General features: G+C 43.7%; 1 protein-coding gene across 2 annotated transcripts in view; it reads left to right on the top strand.

Moving 5' to 3' along the window:
• Positions 1 to 22,630, top strand: part of ADCY2 (adenylate cyclase 2) — a 1,840,236-nt gene that overhangs the window by 1,479,537 nt on the left and 338,069 nt on the right. For both annotated transcript variants that reach the window (XM_078687629.1, XM_078687630.1), the window contains exon 15: positions 19,432 to 19,616. In XM_078687629.1, coding sequence (XP_078543755.1) covers positions 19,432 to 19,616 — 185 coding nt within the window. The remainder of the gene's footprint in view (positions 1 to 19,431; positions 19,617 to 22,630) is intronic.

Genomic DNA, 22,630 nt, shown 5'->3' with positions numbered 1-22,630 from the left:
CCACCGAAACCAGAAGAACGGTCACCCAGGCCCTCGTCACCAGCCGACTGGACTACGGGAACGCCCTCTACGCAGGAACAACCAGCAAACTCCAGAACCGTCTCCAGCGCATACAAAACGCCTCCGCATGACTCATCCTCAACATCCCCCGCCATAGCCACATCTCAACCCACCTGAAAAATCTCCACTGGCTCCCCGTCAGAAAAAGGATCACTTTCAGAATGCTCACCCACGCAAACAAAGCACTCCACAACATGGGCTTGGAATACCTCAACAGCCAACTCATGTTCTACACACCCACCCGCCAACTCCGCTCCACCAACCTCGCCCTCGCCATCATCCCACGGATCCGCAGAGCCACCGCCGGAGGAAGATCCTTCTCCTACCTAGCAGCAAAGACCTGGAACGCCCTCCCCACCCACCTACGACTGAACCAGGACCACCTCAGCTTCAGGAAGCAAATCAAAACCTGGCTCTTCGAGCAGTAGCAGCGCCCCCTCCCCCCCAGCGGGTTGAGACCCTAACGGGTGAGTAGCACGCTCTATAAAATTTCTGATTGATTGATTGATTGTGCACAAATGCTTTAAACACTGCCTCTGAGATAAGCCTGTCTGCTCGTGCCAAGCTACCAGTGGGGTGATCAGGGGTTATTTTAGAAGTGTATCCGCCTTACCCTGACTAGGAAGAAGGGTCCCAACTTGGACAAAGGTGCAAACCCTTGCCAACTAGATACCCCCATTTCTAATAAGAACTAATTGTGGACAGAAAGACTGAGTCTGAAACATCCGTGACTGCTATTGCCTCCACACCGTTGACTCAAATCCTGGACATTGTTGATGACGCTTCTCAGTTTCCCAAAGCAAGATTAGGTTGAACAATTAAAGCGTTAAAACGATTTATCGAAAAGATTTAATTGTATATATTTATCTATATATATTTGGGAATTGTTTTTACTTTTTATTTAACAGAGGGGAAGATGTAATGCCTTCTGAGGTAAAAATTATGGAACCCTTTTGGCTCTTATTTAACTCCGTAGAATTGTGATGGAATTGTTAGAGTGGAATGCAATGAAGAATAGGTTAGAATGTTGATTTTGTAGTTACACACAGACGAATAAAGATGGGTAATACTAAGCTCAGTGTGTGGTGTAGTCATTGGTGAGTAGCCAGGCTGGGAAGGACGTAACAATCCGCAGGAATGAATGCCCCTTTTTACCTGTGTCAATGGAGTGAGGCCTAGAGGCCCACTCATGTAAAGTTCCGCTGCTGTGCCCTTAACTAACCCTTGGCCTGCATCAAGTTATTATGTAGCGTTGTGCAACGCACTTGTGGTTGCGTGCATGTGCTGGGTGTATGTGTGCCTCTAAGCGATACAATACAATGATGACTTTGGGTTTCCTAGTGAGAGACCCAGGACTGAGGAGGTAGAGAACCCCCTGGACCCTCCAGATAGATTTGTGGATCGCTGAATTATTTAGAGCTGGGTGGGAAACACACTGGAGAAAGGAAGAGCAAGGATCTCCAGTACAGTTTAAAGGGTGTTTTTTTATTCGGAGAGAGGTCACTGGAAAGGGGCCTGGGCACATCTTAGAGAGGAGATGGGGCTGATTAGAGAATCATAAAGGGGCCCATGGATAACCATTTTAAAAACATATCACTGTGGCAGACATTGATGAGGGAACCTCCAGTGACTCCTATAGCCTGTGTTGTGGGGTTATCATACATGGAGTCGCTCCTGCTGTGACAGTCTTCTTTCTGCAGGAAGGGCAGGGCAAAGGTGTGGGCACTTCAAAAGAAAGCAGTGCCACAATACAAACTTCAAAGGCTCGGACAGTGAATCTCATTTTGTGTCTGGAAATGGACTACAAGAAGGGGAGCTCAAGGCCTCCAAAATTGTCAACTGCCAAGCAGCCAGTCAGGCTTTATTTTGAGGAGGAGAAGCTCTGCAAGACTTCTACCTGTGACCAGGACTGGGGGTTAAGGTCTGCCAGGTTTCCAGCTAGGTGAGCGGGCATCGCCCAGGGAAATCCAAGGCCACCTGCCCTGAAGCCTGGAACACCAGCGCCTGCCGGTTGCCAAGAGAGGATGAGGAGAGGATATATCGTTATGGCTAGAGTGGTCGTCTTCGAAGCTGGGGGACTGGGTTCGAGTCTTGACAACGACGCTCAACATCTTGTGATTCTGGGCAAATCACTTAGGGCCAGATGTAGGTAAAACCGAAATACAGAGTCCTTAATAGCGAATTTGACTGATTCATAATTAAGGAGTCCGTTTTTCAGATGTAGTTAAAAATTCAGTAAAATTTAGCGATTTGGTAAAATTAGCTAAAGAAATTACTGAATCCTCATTACCGAATCGTTATCACCGATTCCTTAATACCGATTCGGTAATTAGCAAATTTGGTATTTTGAAACATCACAAATTGTCTAATCAGCCAATCCAATGCTTCCTCATGACCTCACAACCAGGGAGTGGCCACACCCATGCAGCTGCACTGATCCTGAAGCTGTTGAAGAGGCAGGGAGCAGGAGCAAGAGCACAGGAGCTGCACAGCTACCACCTAGCTAATACAGAGGAACTGCACCATGGCCTCACAGGAGAAGGGGAAGGATGCTGGCGAAAGGAAGCGCAAGCACAAGTTTAGTGAGAGGGAGTTGGAGGTCCTCGTAGAGGAGGTTGTCAAAGATCACAACCAGCGCTTTGGCAAGACATCCCTGCACGTCCCTGAGGCACAAAAACGGAGTATTTGACTGGGGATCCAGCAGAAGATCAATGTGATTGATGTCACACATCGCTCAACAGATGACCTAAAGACGCGATGGTATGATCTAAGCATGGGCGAATTTTGCGGATCTGTGATCCGCAAATTCGCCGAAATAGGCCCCAAAAATCTGCAAATTCGCAGAATCCGCGAATTTGCATATTTTTAAATGTATAGTGCTGCTTTAGTGCTTTTCCGACACTACAGAAGCGTAAAGTGCCGTTATTGTCTCCAGTGACCATGTGTTTGTTACTATGCCATCGTGCGGAGGGGCGCCAGGGTCCCTGGAGTGAGCTGTCCATCATAGTGGGTAAATGGCGGGAAGACAGTGCACACTGCTAGTGTGTGGGTGGGGCCAAACGGGCGGGCTTCTTCTATGCTGCCTCTAGTGTGTTAAAAAGGTCAGAGACCAATCAGAGCAGCAGACGGGGAGAAATAAGCTCCTGGACACAGGAACTGCACAGGGATTGCGCTCGTGAAAGTGAAAGATGCACTTTGCATCCTTCACTTTCACGAGCGCAATCCCTGTGCAGTTCCAGTGTCCAGGAGCTTCTTTTTCCTCAACTGCTGCTCTGATCGGTCTTTGACCTTTTTAACACACAAGAGGCATGTGAACTCGCATACTTGTATGCGAGCTCACATGCCTCTTGTGTGTAAGGTCAGAGACTTTGGCCCGGCTTCCTTGAATCCTGATGGTGCAGTGAGCAAGGGACTCACATCTGAGCATACCCTTCCACACTTGTGGTGGCCAAAATGATTCATAAAGGGGGTGGTGATGGACAGAGTATCTGAATTAAGCAGAACACTCCTACCCAGTCAAAAGATCAGGGCTTGATCCATCACCATTTTTTAGCTCACTGCACCATCCCAGCTCAGAACCTGGCTACATGCAAATTCTATTCAGCATCACAGCTAATTTTCGACTGTAGATTTGGAGAGAAAGCACACCTGCCCAGCCTCGACAAAGCTCACAATTGTTTTTGGGGTGATGAATGCGAAACTGAATTTGACCTTCAACTCGGGGATGTGCTTTTGCAACTTGTAACTATTCTCTGACCCTGGCTGACCTGTTTAGGGTCAGTATAGGGTCAGAGAATAGTTGCAACTTGCAAGTAAGCAACTTCTACCAGCTTGCCGGAGCCATCTCTCTGACCCTGCCTGACCTGTTTAGGGTCAGGTCAGGGTCAGAGAAAACTTGTTACAGGAGCATCATGCCAGAATGAACCCTGCCCTTCATATTGATCTAAGAAGACGCCATCGTTTTGATACCTCTACTCAACTGGAGTACTTTCTACTGGCTAATCAGTAGGTGCAACCTCGTTGGGTAAATGTATAGTGCCAGAAGAGTTGTCTTCCCCCCCCAAAAAAAATCCACCGCTCGCGAATTTGCGAATTTTCGGCAATTTCGCAAGATTCGCGGATCGCGAAATTGCAGAAAATCTGCAAATTTCCCGAGCGTAGCGGATTTTTGGCCCATACTTAGTATGATCTGAGGAAACGTGCCAAGGAGAGGGTGGCTGACCGGCTGAAACAAGCCAGGCAGACAGGCGGGGGAACTTCAACAGCGCCTGCTCCAACTGCCCTAGAGCAAATGGTTGAGTCCACCCTCCAGCCGGAGAGCGTCAGTGGCATAGGGGACGTGGACAGCTCAGCAACAACATCCAACAGACAAGGTAAGATGCATGCACAGCATAATTTCTCCTCTTCCTAACCCCAATCCCCCTGCACGATTCCCACTCCAGAACATGTTTTGTCTAAAATTAGCAATGCATCATGGGAGATGTAGTCCTTATCAACTATTAGCAAATCAGTCAGTCTCCAAAAAGCATAGGCAAGTCACACACATCAATAGATGAGCTAGCAGAGGACAGACAGCTAGATTGTCAGTCATGAAATTAATTTGCAGACAAATGCTGGCAGACAAGTGAGTAATAGGACATTCTGTTTCCACAGGCGGAACATCGCCCTAGGCTGCAGAAGGGGAGACTGGCGAGGCTTCCAGGGAGGAAAACACAATTGTGGAGGAAGCCTTATCACCTGATAACACCACACCAACATCACCACCACCACCACCACCAACACGATCAAGGAGGTATACAGAGGCTAGCCTCCAGGAAATAGATGGCACAGAGGATGACAGCCAGGGAGCACAACAGACCACCCCAGATGATGACACACAGGCATCTGTGACACAGTCCCCCGTCGAGGATGGCAACACAGGTGCCCATAGGGGGCAACAAAGGGCACAGAGTCCTGATTCTGAGGAGTCCAGTGTCTTCTCTGGTCTGGAGGGGCAGATGCTCAAAGTGCAGCGCCTGCAGGGAAAGACAATGAGGGCCATTTAATGGCAGATGGTGGCAAACAAAAGAAATTTTGACTACATGAAGGAGGCCATATACTGCCTCAACAATACTGTGGCAGAGAGCATGAAGGCAATGTCGAATGCAGTGAGGCTGTTATGCGGCAGAATTGTTTCTGACCATGCTGCAAGGCACAGAGACAGGCAGCAACGTGCAGGGTACACCAAATCTGTCAACAGGCTGTGCAATGCAACCCATGTGCTCAGTCCTCGCTCAGTTGCCATGCAACTGGAAATGGCAAAGTGCAGCTGTGCTGTCACTCAGGGCCTGGTAACAGTCACCAGTGCTTTAGAGGTGCTTCAGACAAACCAAATTGCATCCACCGGAACAGGGGGCGGGGCTGTGAGTGAGGAGGCAACCAGTCGCAGCAGCATAACCCCCCCTTGCCAGAAAACAGGAGGCGCAGTGTTAGGCATGGTTCTGCCGCAGGACACAGCACTGGTGAGGACAGTGTGCCTGCTGAACGCAGCAGTGGTGTGCGTGGACGCAGCAGATGAGCACTGCCATCACGTTCCATTGCGTGGTGGGTGACGTAACCCATTGGACACAATGATGGGACTAGTGATTTTGCATGGGGGAGTGACTATGCCATCTTGTGCTTGATAAGGCACTGTGAGGCCATCATTGGTGTTAGGGTGTGCTGTACAATTGCCTATTGTAAGGTCAATTAAACACCCTGACAAAATTGCATTAATTGGCTTTGTCTCATTCTTTACTCAGAAATAATTTTGTATAATCTCTGACCGTCTCTGTCTCCCATCTGCTGCAGCTGTGCCACCTGCAGCGCTGTGCTGTGGCTGTGTACCTTCCTCCTCCGCATCCTCCTCTTCAGATTCACTGATTTCCACGGGTGTCCCCTCTTAGTGGCAAGGTTATGCAGCATGGCACATGCAGCTATGATTTTGCAGCAGACCAGGGGCCGATACTGCCGTGCACCTCCACTTTTGGGGAGGCAGCGGAACCTGCTTTTGAGGAGTCCAAATGTTCGCTCAACCACATTGCACGTAGACGCTACGTGCAACATTATATTGCCTTTCACTTGGGGTGGATGGTTGCAGGTACGGAGTCAGGATGAAAGAAGGCACCGCATAGGCGCTGTCACTCAAGTGTGAGAAGAAATTAAGTTATTCACAGTCAACAATCGTAGCAACAGGTGTATACTTCAGGGGGTGTCACATGTATTTACCTAGCAGGTAACCTTCTCCGAAATTCACCCACAACGAGGCGGGTATAGATCCCACTGTTCCTCAATATGTATGAATCGTGCGTGCTCCCTGGGAATTTTGCAACTATGTCGGTGATGATGGAAGAGGCATCACATATGACCTGTACATTTATAGGATGTGTGGATTTGCGATTGTGGTAGATGTACTCAGACGCAGCAGGGGGGCAGTTTGGTATATGTGTCCCGTCAATGCAACCTATTACGTGTGGTAACTGGGCCTTCTGGTAAAAGCCCATCTTGGTCTTCTGCAGTTCTGCCTGTGTGCTGGGGAATTGGATGTAGTGTAGCATCCTTTGCAACATGGCGTCCAGAAATGTATTGAGAAAACGCGACAGGCATCTCTGTGAGACTTCACCTGCCGCAGCTATTACCCCTTGGTAACTGCCAGATGCCAGGAGGTGCAGGCAACAGAGTACCTGAACATGAGTAGGTATTGCGTGCACCCTTGGTGTCTGGTGCTCCAGGAATGGGTGCAGGTCGTATCAGGTCCAGGATAGTGTTTGGGTGTAGCCCGTACCCCTCATGGATTTCAGCCTCTGCGAGTTGGAATAAGGTGATGCGCAATCTGTAGACGCATTGCTGTCATCTCCATATCCTTTGTGCTGCAGCTCGTATCCTTTACAGCCTTGCAATGGCGTAGAGGGCCGCCATTGTGTTCAAAATGATGCATTCTGGGGCAGTTTATATGCTGTGCACCTGGTTACCACCTGATTTGAGTCCATGGTAATTTGCGACTCAATTAGCGATTTCTTAGGGATTTTTTTTTACCGATTCCTTATTTTGCGAGTCACTAAATAGTGAGTCGGTGTGGCATATTCGCTAAATAAAGATTCGCTAGTTGATTTCCGTTATTTTTAGCGATTGCTTATTTAGCGATTCAGCGATCGCTAACGCGGAAATTCTGCAAATTTCAGCATTACCGATCGCTAATTGCCCACCTACATCGGGACCTCAATCTCTTGTGCCTAGCAAAAAATGTATGTGTACTTGTGTAACGAAACTGGTGCTCATGGAAAGCGTTCTCATACCTGATATCTTCTGGTCTAGTTTACGCTATATAAAACACTAAAATAATTTTTTTAAATAAAGGCCAGTATGCACTGTGAGGAAGAGGAGAGTGTTTGGAGGGAGCAATGGCCAGTGGGGGATTCTGGTGAGTGGATCCCCATTGCAAGGTGGCGGGTTCTCAGGCTCTCACCTGTGTGCACATTCAAGTCGGCAACCCCTTATGCCAGAGTGAAGCTAGGCATTTCTGCAGGGTAAAGTCAGGGCACCTTTACACCAGAAAGGAGGTATCATAAAAAACAAGAATTGTTGCCTTGTTTGCCTTTCACCAACTTTGAGAGGAAAGGATGCTCTGGTGCCCTGTGCATGCCTGAGCCCCAACTTATGTATTGGAACCCGAGCAATCCTTCCCCTACCTGTGAGACATATCAGAGGAACTTAGTGTCATCAAAGGAAGTACCCTGTATGACCAGCTGCTTCCCTTGAAAAGCCAAGAGTACTACTCACCAGCAGCAGCCACTGCAGAACTCTGTGACACCCAATTGTTGAACACTGCTGGAAATTCCGGAAGAGCAATCCCTGCAGGAGCCAGTAAGACTGATCAAAGAGCTGAAGGGCCCATGGGAACTTGTTGTGCCTTATAGCACTTTAGGAGCATTAACAATTTGCCTTTGAAAAAGTCGGGTGGGACTTCCTAGATCTGAAAGTCGGCTATTGTGAATGGAAAATAACCACTACCATTAGGGAAAGGAAAGAGGAATTCAGGGACCTGGCTATTGAACACTAGCATACTGCCCTCATGGTACTGTGTGTAATATTTCTGTATGCAATTTTTTACTTTGTGTTCATATATACATATTCCTTTTTTAATAAAAGCAATTATTTGACTGGACAATTATGTATTCCTCCTATTGAACATATTTTGAGGTGTGAGCCTCTGTTCATCCCCTGAATCTAGCCCCCCATGAGAAGACTGGGGCTGCTCAACCTGGTCTTCCACTAATGGTCAATTGCTGAAGGGATATTTGCCCAGTTCCTGAGGACGTAAGTTGGGCCTTGAGACATCAGGAGTAAAAGTCAGCAACCCTCACAGTTGGGTCCAGGAGCTCCTTTTCTGGCACTGTTATTTTCCTAATCTGAGAACAGTTTTGCTAAATCTATACTTTTTTTATAGTCTGCTATGCATTTGTATATTCCTTCATCAGTGTCTTCTGATACAAAATTATTCTTATATGGGTTATGAGTTCAGCTTACAAAAAGTGTGATCTAATAAATTTTTCTTCAGATTCAAACCACTGTTACACCTGTCTTTTACCTCAGAGTTTCTTCTCTGGCTAAAACATTGCTCTTGCATTTCTCTATACTTAACACTAGCACCATGTTCTGCATAATTTCTCTAACACTAGTGACATTTATAACCTTCCCATGGTTGTCTTAGAGATAGTTATAGGTTTAAGTATCCTTTTCCGCGTTTGCCAGTGCATTAGCTTTTATTCTAAATGTGCTCACCAATGGATGGTTTTAAACTTGCCACAGCCTGACAGTTTCCCCCAAAAATACAAATCCAAAGAGTACTTGTCATCATTTAGATCACAAAATGTGCGGAGGAATATGCTCACATTCTAATTGCAAAGGACTACAGAAATCAGATATCAAATGAAAGTAGTATACATTTACAAAGTTGTAGTCTAGGTGTATACTATTATGGAATATAACTTGCCTATATTACATAATAGGAAGTGCAAAGGACTTTGACTAATTAAGGCCCTCAATTAAGATCTAATAAACCAAATAAATCCTGTAAGTAGTGAAATAGCAGCTCTTTGACAAGGACTCCTATTTATTGGAACATACCAATATTCATCTTGTGTGACGTGGAGTTCATGATTTAAAACATCTGAAGGAAAATTAGTACTGAAATTCCTACGTAATTAGATATGAAGTAACCACAGATAATTGAAACCAACTCTACTGATATAGATTTATTTTTAATCCTCTTGATAATTGTTATTAACTGATAAGTTCCTATTCCTTAAAACTTACATTTGAGGTGGAAGTTGATAATTTACGCACCTGGATATGTGAGTTAGCTCTCCTTAGTTAAACTGATCCCCATTCAACCAACCATCCACTGAACAATGTTCCAGGCACATGAGAACCTCTAATATCTGACAAACAGGGCCTCATGCAAATAGATTTCCTATAAAGAAATCATATGAAAAGACAGCAAATTGAGGAGCTTTTTAAGAACTACTTTATTCTAAGTTACTTTTTTCCAGTGCTACGGGCTCATCGGGCAATAGACATGTGAGATTTCACTTGTCCGGCTGCCCACTGATAACAACTCTTATGATTGAAAGATGAAGCAACTGACTCCCTGGGCTAATCACTTTTCTTTTGGGAGGATTCAAATGTAAACTAGTGTAATTTAATAAGCAATCATTTGACCTGCAACAGGTTATTAGCATATTCTGATCAGATTCTTTAACATGTGTTTTGGAGCCCAAGTAATTTATTTACTTTAAAATGTATTTTAATTTGATCTACGCCTCCTTGGTAATCCTAATATTCCCTATGTGGTTCCTCTAAGTGTATACAGATACAGTACCACTTTCAGTATATATGCCAAAATTCCCAAAGCCACATAGTTATCTTTTGCTGTAAAAAAGTCTCCTAAATTATTTTTGCTAACCGTGTCACACTGGCAGTTTCTGTGTGGCATTTTAGGGCTTCTAAACAGTGCTTAATTTGAGCAGGTGCTTTCAGGTCCTCAGCACCGGCACTTCTTTCACAGCTCCAGGGCTACAATTTCTGACCATAGCTATAGTTTGTCGATGGCTTCTTGGATTTGTGATCGGCATGATGACATCATCACTAATGTGGTGATACACAATCATGCCTGCCTGGACAGGCATATGTTGGCCTGTCTATGAACATTTACTAGCCAGTCACCATGCAATGTATGTTATTCTTTTTATTTAGAATTTGAAGAAATTAATATTGAGACCACCGCCTGCAGGGTCAGAAATTGTAGCCCTGGAGCTGTGAAAGAAGTGCCGGAGCTGAGCACCTGAAAGCACCTGCTCAAATTAAGCACTGACTGCACCCTGCCACTACCTGAGCCTAAGACTCCCATTGGATAATTGTAGCTGGGGGCTGGCTCATGACGGAGTTGAGGCAAGGAAGCTGGAAGAGTGTAGTTGGAATTTGGGAGTGAGGGCTCTTGAGGAATAATAAACAAACGAAGTGTGGACTTTCCACTTGCTGCGTAGCCAGAGTAGCATATCCTGCAGCCCTGCATTGCTGCTATCCTCAGCGTGCTTGATGCGGCTGTGGACCAACACAACTTTTGTGCGCCATGGCCTCACCTGTAAAATCTGTGTGCTGCACCCCCGCATCGTAATTGCTGAGCATGCGTGAGTCCAGAAGGCACCACAGCCATACTTACCGGCATTGGCAGCATTACAGCTGGGGACAATGCCTGTGCTGTAGCAGGCAGGGTCACAGCAAGCTGAGCAGTGGATGCCGATGCCATCGCCATCCATGGACCTACTATTTACAGGCAGTACTAGCAGTGACATCACCTGCTGGGCTCGAGCAGCCGTCTGTTCCGCAAAAAAAAACCAGTCATACCGCACTGATTAATATATGCAAAAAAAGCCTTTTCATTTGGTGTACATTTTGTTTTTGCACTCGGTGTAGGTAAGAAAGTAAAACATGCCATCTTCCACTTCTTTAGGAATGACAACAGGAAAACGCAGAGTTCAAAATAGCAGGGGCATGTACATGCTGATGACAGGGGTCACAGGCAGCAGCAGCGTTATAGATGAGAGAGAGAGCAGGAGTAAAGGGGAGAAAGAAACAACATGAGAGGAGAGAGAGATAAGACAGAGCTAAGTAGAAGATAAGAAGAGCAAATCAGATACAAAGAGAAAGCAGCCATGATGTGAAGAAGAGAGCATTAAGAAGAGAGGAGAAAGAATGAAAGGATGCAGAGGACAGGACAGAGGGAAAAAAGCAGACAAATGATAAAACGGAGACACAGCTAATCACTGCTAGAAGAGTGATAGTAAAGAACCAAGATCAAGGGGAGAGAGAGCAGAGCATGGATAAAAGTGAAGAGGGAAAAGGGCAGGGCTAGAATGAATAGAGGGCAAATCAGATATACAGGTAATAAGTTAACACACCAGGTGTGACAAAGATGATAGAAAACAATTAGAGAGGTGAAAGGATAGACTCTTAGAGCAATGACTTAGGGGACAGACAACAGATCAAGGTTAGAAGATAGAGACTGAGACAGTGAGAGTGTTGAAAGTGGGGCTCACCGGAGGAAGAAGTGAGCTGTGGCCTCCTTGGCAAATTTTTCAGCACCTGCACTTCTTTTTTTATTTTTTACAAATTAAGCACTGAATATACACCACCACAATCATATCCACGGAGGATAACTGGACATGTGATAATTCCAACATTTAGAATGCTATGTAGGCACACATGTTGCTGAATTTGCGGAGGCCAAATCGTTTCCAAAATGTAGTCTTTCCTTAGGAAATTGATTGCAAGCTTCACTTCCAATACACCTAGATGTGATTGTTGGCAGGGATGCAAATATCTATGCACCTTCTAACTTGCAGTCACAGCCTAGTGAGCACCTTAAAAAAGTTTACCTCTTCTACCTGTGGCTTTTCAATGCATTTCTTGGCTAGAACAATATAATAAAGGCTGTTCCCTCCTGGTTATCGCCTTTCCCCACAATTGATCAACCCTTTCCCTTGAAATAGGCCCTCATTAATTGCCACATTCCTTAAGTTCGGGATTACACGTGCAAAGCTGACGTACTCGATTATCAAACACATGTTTCTGAACTTCTGGGACAGAACAATTCCATAACATGTTTGTGATCAGTCCTGTGCCTAGGCTACTTCTGGGTTTAGTTTGTTCCCCCTCCTTTACATGATTTGACACCTTTCAAATATCCTACACATACAAAACTGTACATTTTAACTTCGATATGGTAGGAGCACAATTAGCCACTCCCCCTTTCACATTAACTCTAAAGTGATGGAGCAGATACATTTAGAGATTATCGTAATGGGGCCAAGACCTTTGCCATCAGTAATACCATCTTTAGGTGCAGGATAGTAACTGCAGTCTATGTTACATTATCACCTGGATCCCTATATTCAAAGATCCTTTCTAGCCCACTCAATTAATTAATTGTGGGTTTCTAACGTGCTAGAATCGATTCCCGAAGGAGTATCTCTGCGCTATAGACCACTGGGGAACCCGTCCTGTGAGATCGTCCCTACTGGGTATCTCCAAGGTGAAACCAGGTATCCCCGGCGTATGTGGGGGGCCGTTGTGGAGATGAGGCAAGCTAATGCCCAGAGTTGCCAAGTGTGATCCCTGGTTAGAGTACGCACCGAGGCGAGAATTATCGAGTCCGCTGACCCTTGTCCACAACCCTGCCACGTCGGGAATTGAACCCTGGTCCCGGGCCGTCCTCTGCTTCCGGGTCTGCCGCCTCTAACTAGTGAGCCACACCACTCCACAATCATCTGCTTAGGGTCCTTCCCCTTATCTTTCAAATTCCTACACTCTTTGCTGACTACACTTCTTTCATAAACTGGTTTCTAAAGCAAATGATGTATTCCTAATTATGCTGCAGCCTGCTTGCCCTTCAAAAACCACTGAGGTAGACCATTTCCATACATGTCCTTTTTCAGTCTTAGGTAAGGATCAGGATCAGCGGTTTGTGCAGGAGGACATTCCCCTATTGATTCGATTTAAAAACGTTTATTTCAGCTCGACCTTAAAATACAAAAATCGTATGTACGATGATGGCCATTGAGCTTAATATTATAGAAACACTTCAACAGTGTAATTAAAAAAAATCTAAATGAATAAAAAGTTAAAAGACACATTTTGCACACATTATCATAATATCACCATGTTAACCGTATAAACACAATATTTTGCCCTGATTGTCCAGATAGCCTACAGGTAAACGAAACAGTCCAAAAACCACTGGATTACTAAGGTCAGTTTTTATTATACTAAGGACAAGCTTATGATCTCTAATTCCCAAATTCCAGCAAAGAGGAAAAACCCAACATCGCCTACTCATTAAGTAGGCTTGGCAATAAAACATTACGGGCAGATTTACTAAGATTTTATGCCCTGTTTATGTCACAAAAATGATGCAAATTGCTGCAAAATCTTTTTGTCAATTGTATATTGAGAAAGCAAAAGAAGAGAAATAGGGGTCATATTATTATCAAAATCATATCAAATATATTGTTAAATAAAGTCATTCTCTTGCCGTCATAAACTCTACTGAATATAAATATATCGTAATCAGAGTTCATTAAATGGACATAAATCTGACAAAATCATATTGTGTGAATGTGCGCCAAGGTAATTTAGTGCATTCAGCCAGTAATGCAGTTATATGAATTATGATCACACAAGAGTAGACCAGCCCTCCATTCGGTTTAATCCTTATTGAAAATATCTGTCATCAGAATCCATTTTAGTTCAGTTGTGTTGAGAATGTCTGAGATGTGTCCTCCACGCATAGGGGCATTAATGACTTCCACAACTTGCGATTTAATGTCGTTCTCATCATGTCCACACCTTTGGAAATTTTCCACAAGTGGTGCATTTGCCACCTTGCATCTTATACGACTCCTGTGTTGTCAAATTCTGATACGTAGTCTTTTTGTGGTTTACCCTATATAAATAATTTTGCAAGGACACATAATCACAAAAATAACATTCTTGGTATTGCAGTTAGAAAATTCTGTTAAAACATTTTTCACAAGGTTGTGAACAAACTCCTTTGTTTCAATTGTGTATTTGGAAACACTGCATTCTCCGCATTTGAAATGTCCGACCAAAGGTGTGGATCCCCACAGGTCGTTCAATGTTCAATTTGTTTTTGTAGGAGTTAGGCATGCCCTACCTAACCAAATGCTCTTTTATGTTCTTGCTTTTTTTTTATGGATAATTCATTGGAGTTAGGGTATGCCAATGACGTTTGATATTTTTTTTTAGTTCATTAGAAATTGTTGAAAAAGTTTCGCACACTATTTTGGCTGAGTTTTTATAGTGTTAAGGGAGAGTAGTATCTCACGAGGGCTGTCCGTTACCCTCTAAATGGATTTGGTGATTCTTTTGCGTGGATAACTACTGGCCAACAGTTTAGTCTTGAGCACTTCTGCTTCTTTGAAGAAATATGCTTTAAAAAAGCAATTTCTATGTATCCTAAGAAATGGTGATTATGGAAGTGAGTCCTTCAGTGCTCTGAGATGAAAGCTTGAGTATGCTAGTAATGTGTTTCGTTCAGTGAGTTTGCGGTATAGGGTAGTGTACAGATGCCCATCATTGTCTTTTATCAGGGCAGCGAGCAGTGGCTGGGGAGACAGTGGTGGCCCTGAGATGGAGGAGTCTGTGCCAGCTTGAAGTTAAAACTCACGTGCAGAGGTGGCAGCTTGCTCCTGGTAGCCCTTTCTGTAGTGTCCCTTGCTCGATGATTTGAGACAGGCACCTGAAGCATGGCTAAAGACAAGAATCCTAAACCTCCTCGAAAGGGCAAAAATGGACTGCTACAGGAAGGTGGTGAGCACACATCTGGAGCCAGAAACTGATGGCCTGGCTCTGCGGGATAATGCTGCCCTGTTGTCAGTGATAAAATACTTTTTAAAACGCACTGGAGGGAAGGATTGGGGTGGTAAGGTCTGAAGTATCCCTCCTAAGACAAGACCTAAGGAATGTGTCTGAAAGGGTCATGACAGCAGAGAACAGAGAACATGATCTCGGGGGTGGAGGACATAGTTCAGGGGCTGCAGAAGGAAGTCACAGGGCTTCATGCCATGACAAAAGAGTGAACGACGTGCAACACCGTGCAAGGAGGAACAATTTGCTCTTTGTGGGGTTATCACAGAAGGTACAGGGGTCCTATATGGTGGCATTTCTAGACAAATGGCTGAGAGCCTCCGTTACCCAAACAATTCTCATCCTGCTTTGTTATTGAGCGGGCTCACAAGGCAATGAGCACTAAACATCCCCAGAACTCCCCCACATCCAGGGATTGCTCGCTTTCTAAATTGTTTGCCCAAAAAAAATGATCCTAACAGAAGTCCGGTGGCTGGTCGAGGTCCGCTATGAAAACACAAAAGTTATGGTCTAGCCAGATTCCTCCTGCGAGGTTCAAAAACAACGCTGTACCTTTGATTCTGTCAAGGTGAAGTTGAGAGCCCTCCAACTACAGTATATGTTGCTATTCCCCACAAAACTCAAGGTCCTCTTTGAGGGCAAGGCACATTTCTTTCACTCCCCTGAGGAGGCATGGACATGGTTGGAGGAGGGTCCCTCCCGATGGCCAGTAGTAGGGGGAGAGGACCAGCAGAGTGCTTCCTATATAAAGGGGGAGCAACCTAAGGCATACAAGTCAGGGAGTAGGCGGCAGAGCTTGGTATAGGTGCCGTGGCATAGGGGGTCCTTAGTGACTGATCGACGTATGGAGCAGAGATCCAGAATGGTCTCAGACACAAAGGGCGAGTTGAACTGGCTTTGCAAAAAAGGCTAAGCTGGGCAGAGTGCAGAGGGACACATCCCTGGCCATTTCGGCAAGGGATTGTTTCTTAATCTGACAGGATGCACCCGCTGTCTGCGGCACTTTCTAATCTGGAACAGATCCACTTGGGTCACATGTCCCGGTAGGAGAGGTGATTCCGAAATAGGATGGGCCTGGCAACTGAATGAAGACAACGAGCCAAGCCGGAGCTAATGAAAGTGACTTAATCATTTCCCTCCCCCTGTGACTCTCAGTGACTTCTGAGAGTGTGTTTTTCCTTCCTTTCTTTTGATTGCTAATGCTATTTTGGGGTTAGAGAGTTAAGCAGGAGGTGGACTACCGAACTCTCGTACTGCCTTCATGCATGATCTAGGTCTGATGATCTAGTTCAGAGCCAAGGGGAGCAAAGGGTGGGGGATGAGGTATTGTTGTTTTTAAGAAGGGGGTAAGTTATGTTTTGCTATTTTTGGTTTTTCATTTAACAATGGTAAACAGTCATGATTTCATTCAAGATAGCGCATAGACAGACACGTGTGTGCCCTCCTGTAGCCCCCTGTTGCCATTCTGGCTCCTGTGGATCAGTACAAGTGAGCCTGTGGAAGAAGGTCACACCATGCCCGCTGTCCACTTGGTGCCCCAGCACCACGCCGCTACTTTGCAAACGGGCAAGAGTTATTCAAATCTAGAGTTGCAAAGCGCATTTGTGCCCTTCATATAATAATGTATCGCACCAGTTCAGCCACCAGAAGATCATTATCGCCAAAGCCGGCCAGTCATGAGCGAGTGGGAGGGTTGCTTCCCACGTCACTATAGCCGCACTGGAACTGTGTGAGGGACAGGGCTGGCTCTAGGGCAGTGCGACCTGTGCCACCGCACCGAGTGCTGATTGTTCGAGGGGGGCGCCCTGTTTGGAAGTATTTTATAGTTTTGAAAGCACCTGCTGTTGCATTGCTGGCCTCCTCCAATTTTCATGCAACAATAAAAATTTCAAGATAACTATGGTGATTACCGTTCTTCCTAGAGAGAAGGAGTTTTGTCTAGTGGAAGTTTTAACTCATTTTATGGTAGCACAGAGGGTTATTATGCCTGCTGCAAAAAATGTGTACCATGCAGATATCAATGTGCATATAGTTTATATGGGTCAGTGCTTTTATCAGACAGATACGTTTGTTACTAGTAGTGAAGATGTTAAAATCCTAACATGGAACGGTGGGTTAATTACTGTCAAAGAGCTGCATGCAAACTGCAAAGTATAGATTACAGCATTATACGTTTTATCTCTGTCTTTCATTAATCTGATGTTGCAAAGAGTGTTCCTTTCGGTAAAAAAAAATCTTTATTATTAAATGTAACCCCCCACCATGGTGTTATGTTTTAAATTCTGAGGCTGTGCTTCTCCAGACCAAGCACTCTTAAACGATACTATCTACCGATATGGAGGACATGCGACTCACCTAGTCGTCTTCTGGCTTTGAAACATTTCCTGTACACTGATTTACACACCTATGATTGATTGTCTCTGTGTAATGTGTGTGTGATGTAAACTGCTCTGACACCCTACACTGGTATAGGAGGCACTATATAACTAATTTAATACATCTGAGAGAGTGTGGTTATGGAGACTTGAGGGGGCACTGTTGAAGGGTGGTAGTGAGGGAGCCTATGGGGGGCACCAACAAACATTGTCGCACAGGGCTAAAGCCGGCCCTGGTTAGGGAGCTAGTAAAGTGGAATCCCAGGATGTCTGCTACCCAATCCGGAGTCTAGCATAACCCCGCTTTAATGCACTGAGAGAATTTTTTAATGCAGAGTTGTTTTGCTCTTTTGGGCCTTCCAGAGAATAATGTACCATCCTATCCCCACCAATAAGTGCCTTTATCTAAATGGGTAATAGAGAAACTTGCTGTTTATCATCCTTAGAAACAGAAAAAACTCTGTCATTAAATGCAATATAAAGTATGTAGGTATTATTAGTAGTAGTAATATTATATTTATTATGATTGTTACCAGCGTATAAGATGTCATACCTTCTTGCATCTTTATATATTGATTATTAAAGTTGCCATGTTACCAGTAGCCTTTTAGTGAGGAAGCATGCAACTTTTAAATATCTAACTTAAATTGTTGGGTCATTTTAGAATTTCCGTTAAGTAAACAAGAGTACATGTAAAACGTTGCAAACATTATAGTTATATATGCAAGCATTGCTTATCATGAGTTATTAACATGTACAGTCGGTTGCAGAACTAAAAACTTTATATAAAGCAAAATGTCTCCCTGTTGCAACATACGGCGCGGGCGTGTGGGGGATACAAAACTGTAATAAAATCCAAATTATGGAAAATAAATGTATAAAGAGCCTCTTATCTGTCCCATCTGGCACCTCAAACATTTTTTGTCACACTGAGGTGGGCCTTGAATTAGTGAGCGTCACTATCCATGTCTCCCCCTTGCTGCTATGGAGCAAGGTTTAGAGTTCTGAAGAACTGAAACTCACAAAGGAAATTTTGCAAGATTGCCTTAAGCTTGATCATTCTGTGAAGATCCCATGGTTACTATATGTCAGGGAAACCTTTCACAAGATAGGTTTGGGACATATTTATCTAAACCCCGCAAACTGTTGGTAGGGAGACCAAACTAACAATTAAAGAGGCCTATCGTACCAGATTGGGTATGCTGAGAAATAATGAGAGTGTGGTATATGATGGGGGAAGGCTGCAGCAGCAGCCTTACCTATCATACATCATGCATGCCCAATGGCGCTTTTACTTGACCAGGTTTCGCCTTAATACACTCCATTTTCTTTTTGCTTTCCCAAAGCAAGTGGGGTAGTGTGAGAGACTACCCCCTTGCCCCTGTAACAACAAAGTTTCACAAAACACTCTGCATCTCATTCTTTTTTGTACCCTGTATAAAGATCCAAGAAACCGATTTATTAAGCCTGTTTTGTTAACTCTTGGATCTCGTTACTACAAAGAGTGATATGAATATGTATTCTCGTTGTCAACTCCAGCTATATGTAGTGCTGTGCTTAGCTTTATTAGACTGGCGCTCACTATCAGAAATCGATATTGATCAGCATTATTGGTAATTTCCGATTATCTTTTGATTTACATTTAGTAAATCAGTGTATAGATTGGTATCCTTATGGATTGCACATGCACTTTACAATAATCTTTGTTTATACATGTGACCTTTTATTCCAAATGTATCCTAAATGTATTGTAAACCTAATCTGGACATATAATATGTTTTATGGATGCCAATATAATTGTATGGTGTTTTTAAATTATTTGTGTAATGTGCAATGTTCCTTTTAAATTGTTTATACTTTTATGATTCCTTTTTGGATTCGAAATAAAGTTTTATTGACTGACAACATGTACAGTCATATTTATATCAGGTGTTGTGTGGACATATTTAAGTTACTAGTTTGTAGCTTTCTTTCTTGCAGTAGTAAGACAGTTGCTAATGGTTTACTTTTATGTTCTGTTTCCACTCCCCAGTATTTTATATACAGCTGCATCCTGGGATTTGTTTCATGCTCGGTTTTCCTGCGGATAAACTACGAGTTGAAAATGATAATCATGCTGATAGCGTTGGTGATTTACAATATAATCCTGCTACACACCCACTCCTCCATGCTGGAGGCATACAGCAGGTATCTGTATGCACAGATACCCCTGAAAAGGTAGGTGCCCGGTCTGTAGGAAACTGGCAGAGATGCTGAGCTGTTGATGTCACTTGCAAATGGGCTTATTAACGCTGTTTTTAATCGCGGCTACCACTTGGGAGGTCTCTTTGTATGTTTGAACAAAACGAATCATTGCATTACATAATTCATCAACAAATGGCTTCCTTTTGATGTCGTTATTAATGCACTTAACAATTTTCAGTCAAGCTCAGGTGCATTATTTATAATCGAGTAGGCTGTACAATGGAAAGTGCTCTTAATGGCCATATTAGTGCACTTAACATTGTGTATACAGTGCTCAAAGTGCACTGTCAACAGGTAAGCAATGCAAGTGTATCCTGCTAACATTGCCCGAAAAACTCCAACTAAAATGTATATCATCCAAATGAAAGTAAAAAATAGAACAACACAAATGCTAAATACGCAGTACAGGAATTAGATATATTTGGGTAGAACCGTGCTCACAACAGAATTAACCTTTACGAAACAACTCAGACACAAACACAAAACCAACAGCAGGCATTATATAAAACACTGCTACTACATCTAACATCGTGTATGTTCGCCAGATAGTTGGGTACTTTTTCACAACACCACTAACCACTAAGAAACTGCACACTCAGTCAGGCACAGATATACTAAACCTTTGCGCCTCGTTTGCATCACAGAAGCGACAAGTACCCAATGCAAAGAGTGGTGGTGGGATTTGGAGCAAAGAATGGCAGCAAGGCAAAACTTACTGCATTCCCAAGTATCAACATTTAATACTGCCCACCTCAAATGACCAGCTGCCACGTGGTCATAAATCAAATGTTGTATTTGTGGTGGGATTTACTTTCCAACACGAATCCTGATTTGCATAGGAAAGTTATCTAAAGTAAAGCAAAATTGTATGCACTAGTTTACGTCCATGGGGTGCAATATTTTCGTAGATATGACACTTTTTCTCTCACATTTTGACACAATGCATTGCAGCAACTCTGGTTGCTGTGCTGTGTTACGCCAAAACTTAGTAAACATTCCCCACAATCTCCAGCAGAATGAATTAGAAAGAAAACTACATTTGCACCCAATAGCACTTGCATATACTTTTTAGCTGGACCTGCTCAAAACAGCTCTACCCACCAAGAAATAATTCTAAAAATATGCAACAGAACACGTGTGATAGAATAGTACACACACATATAACATAGCACAGATATTCGAGTTTGTTGGGAAAGACCACACTCACAATCGCACTCATCATCTTGACATTTCACACACGAATCTGCAGAGCAACACATTGGAAAGAGCTTTTAACACACTTCCAGAACAAGCCAGATAGGCTGGTTGAAAGACACCATGGATCCGTCATCCACTAACCACCTAATCCAGTTAGGACCCTTACACGCTGCATGCTGGGAAACGCCCACGCCAAATAATGTATTCGGAACCCAATCATCTGGGTAACCACACTCTAGATGAGTCCCAGATTTAGAAAGATCTCCACCCTCAAACCGTCTTGAAGTGCTCACTTTCGCTGCACCTCAGATTAGCTATGTCAAACTTTGCTTTTGAGAAGGACCTCAAACCATAAGATCTTTGATATAATATAAGGGTTGTCTGACGCCTGAATCAGACTATCCAGAGTGCGTGCTGAATGCCGCGTCCATCTGTATCACTGAATTGTAAATCCTGTTGATATTGTAAACTACCTTTAGCCACCTGTTCTATATATGATTCCACAACACTCTGTCCCCCTATGTGCAATTCTCAATGAGTAATATCAGGAATACAAAATAATAATATACATGTAAACCCATCAGTCAGTCAATCAATCAGTAAGGTATATATACTGAAAACCGTAAAAGAACCACAAATTAAGCACTGGTGACACAGCCCCAGAAACAAACCAGACTCCTTGAAACCAAGGTTGGAGTGTGCAAAGACTCCATTTTAACTGAAAGGTAAATGCTGATAAAAGATTATGCGCTGCACAAATAAATGTAGCACAACATGAGAGCTAACTGATCACTATTGTATGAAATGGAAAATGTTACATGCTAAACAAGAGCAAAATTTAATAGGCATACATTTATGAGTCCAACTTCTTTACTGCTTCAAGTTTTAATTCAACACAGAGTCAGCAAGAGTGAGGGGTAAAACAGAATAACACTTAAGGCGCATTGACTCTTGTATGTTAAAATCCGAGTAAACTGTAGGTTTGCATTTCAAAGAGTCTGCATCATTCACAGAGAAGAGAACACAGGAACTGTTACAGAATCTTAAAACATGGGAACATGGGAAGTAGTGTTTCCCACTAGAATTTGATAGCTGGAGGGAATGTTATAGTTGTTTTGCTGTAATGGGATCTTAAAGTGACATCGTATTATTGTATTCAGTTTCACACACCCATTGATCAAACTCGTGTAATAATAGAAATTCATCAAAATAATGTGGTGTTCGGAAAGTGTGTGGCTATGTGTGAATATCTTCAGGCTCACAGAAACCCCTTTTCACACTAGCCAATATCTTACTGACTAAATGCTCCATAACTAGTCATGCTATAGGGATCTCAGTGAATTGCCAGGACCCTAAAATAGCTCTATAGTCTGTACCAGCCAGGGGAGTAGAAGGGTGAATCACTCTGAAATGCACTTTATGAGTTGTTGGTTCAGGACGCCAATCTTGGTAGTATTATCATGCTAACTACAGGAGTACCATCTTCTAACATTAGCATGACCATCCAACGTTTGGTCCACGTTAAGCAGAAATGCATTGTGATCAACAATGAATGGGGGAATTCCTCTACTCACCGTAATTATGAGAGATATCTGGACAGCATTCAACTTTGAGTTGGGACACAAGATTTTCAAATTCCAGTTGATCGCGCCTCGGCAGACGGCTCTTCTGCTCTGTCTATCTGACTTGAAACTCTCTCACATCAGTAGCAAAAGAGGATCGGGGCTACAGAGGTACATCTGCAACCACAGGAATTGCGATTCTCCTATTAACATGCCTAGAGAATCTAG

Source organism: Lissotriton helveticus, chromosome 4_1, assembly GCF_964261635.1.
Source record: "Lissotriton helveticus chromosome 4_1, aLisHel1.1, whole genome shotgun sequence".
In the NCBI taxonomy this organism is placed as follows: domain Eukaryota; kingdom Metazoa; phylum Chordata; class Amphibia; order Caudata; family Salamandridae; genus Lissotriton; species Lissotriton helveticus.
Note: the sequence above shows the minus strand (reverse complement) of the source record. Positions and strands in the feature narration are given on the sequence as shown.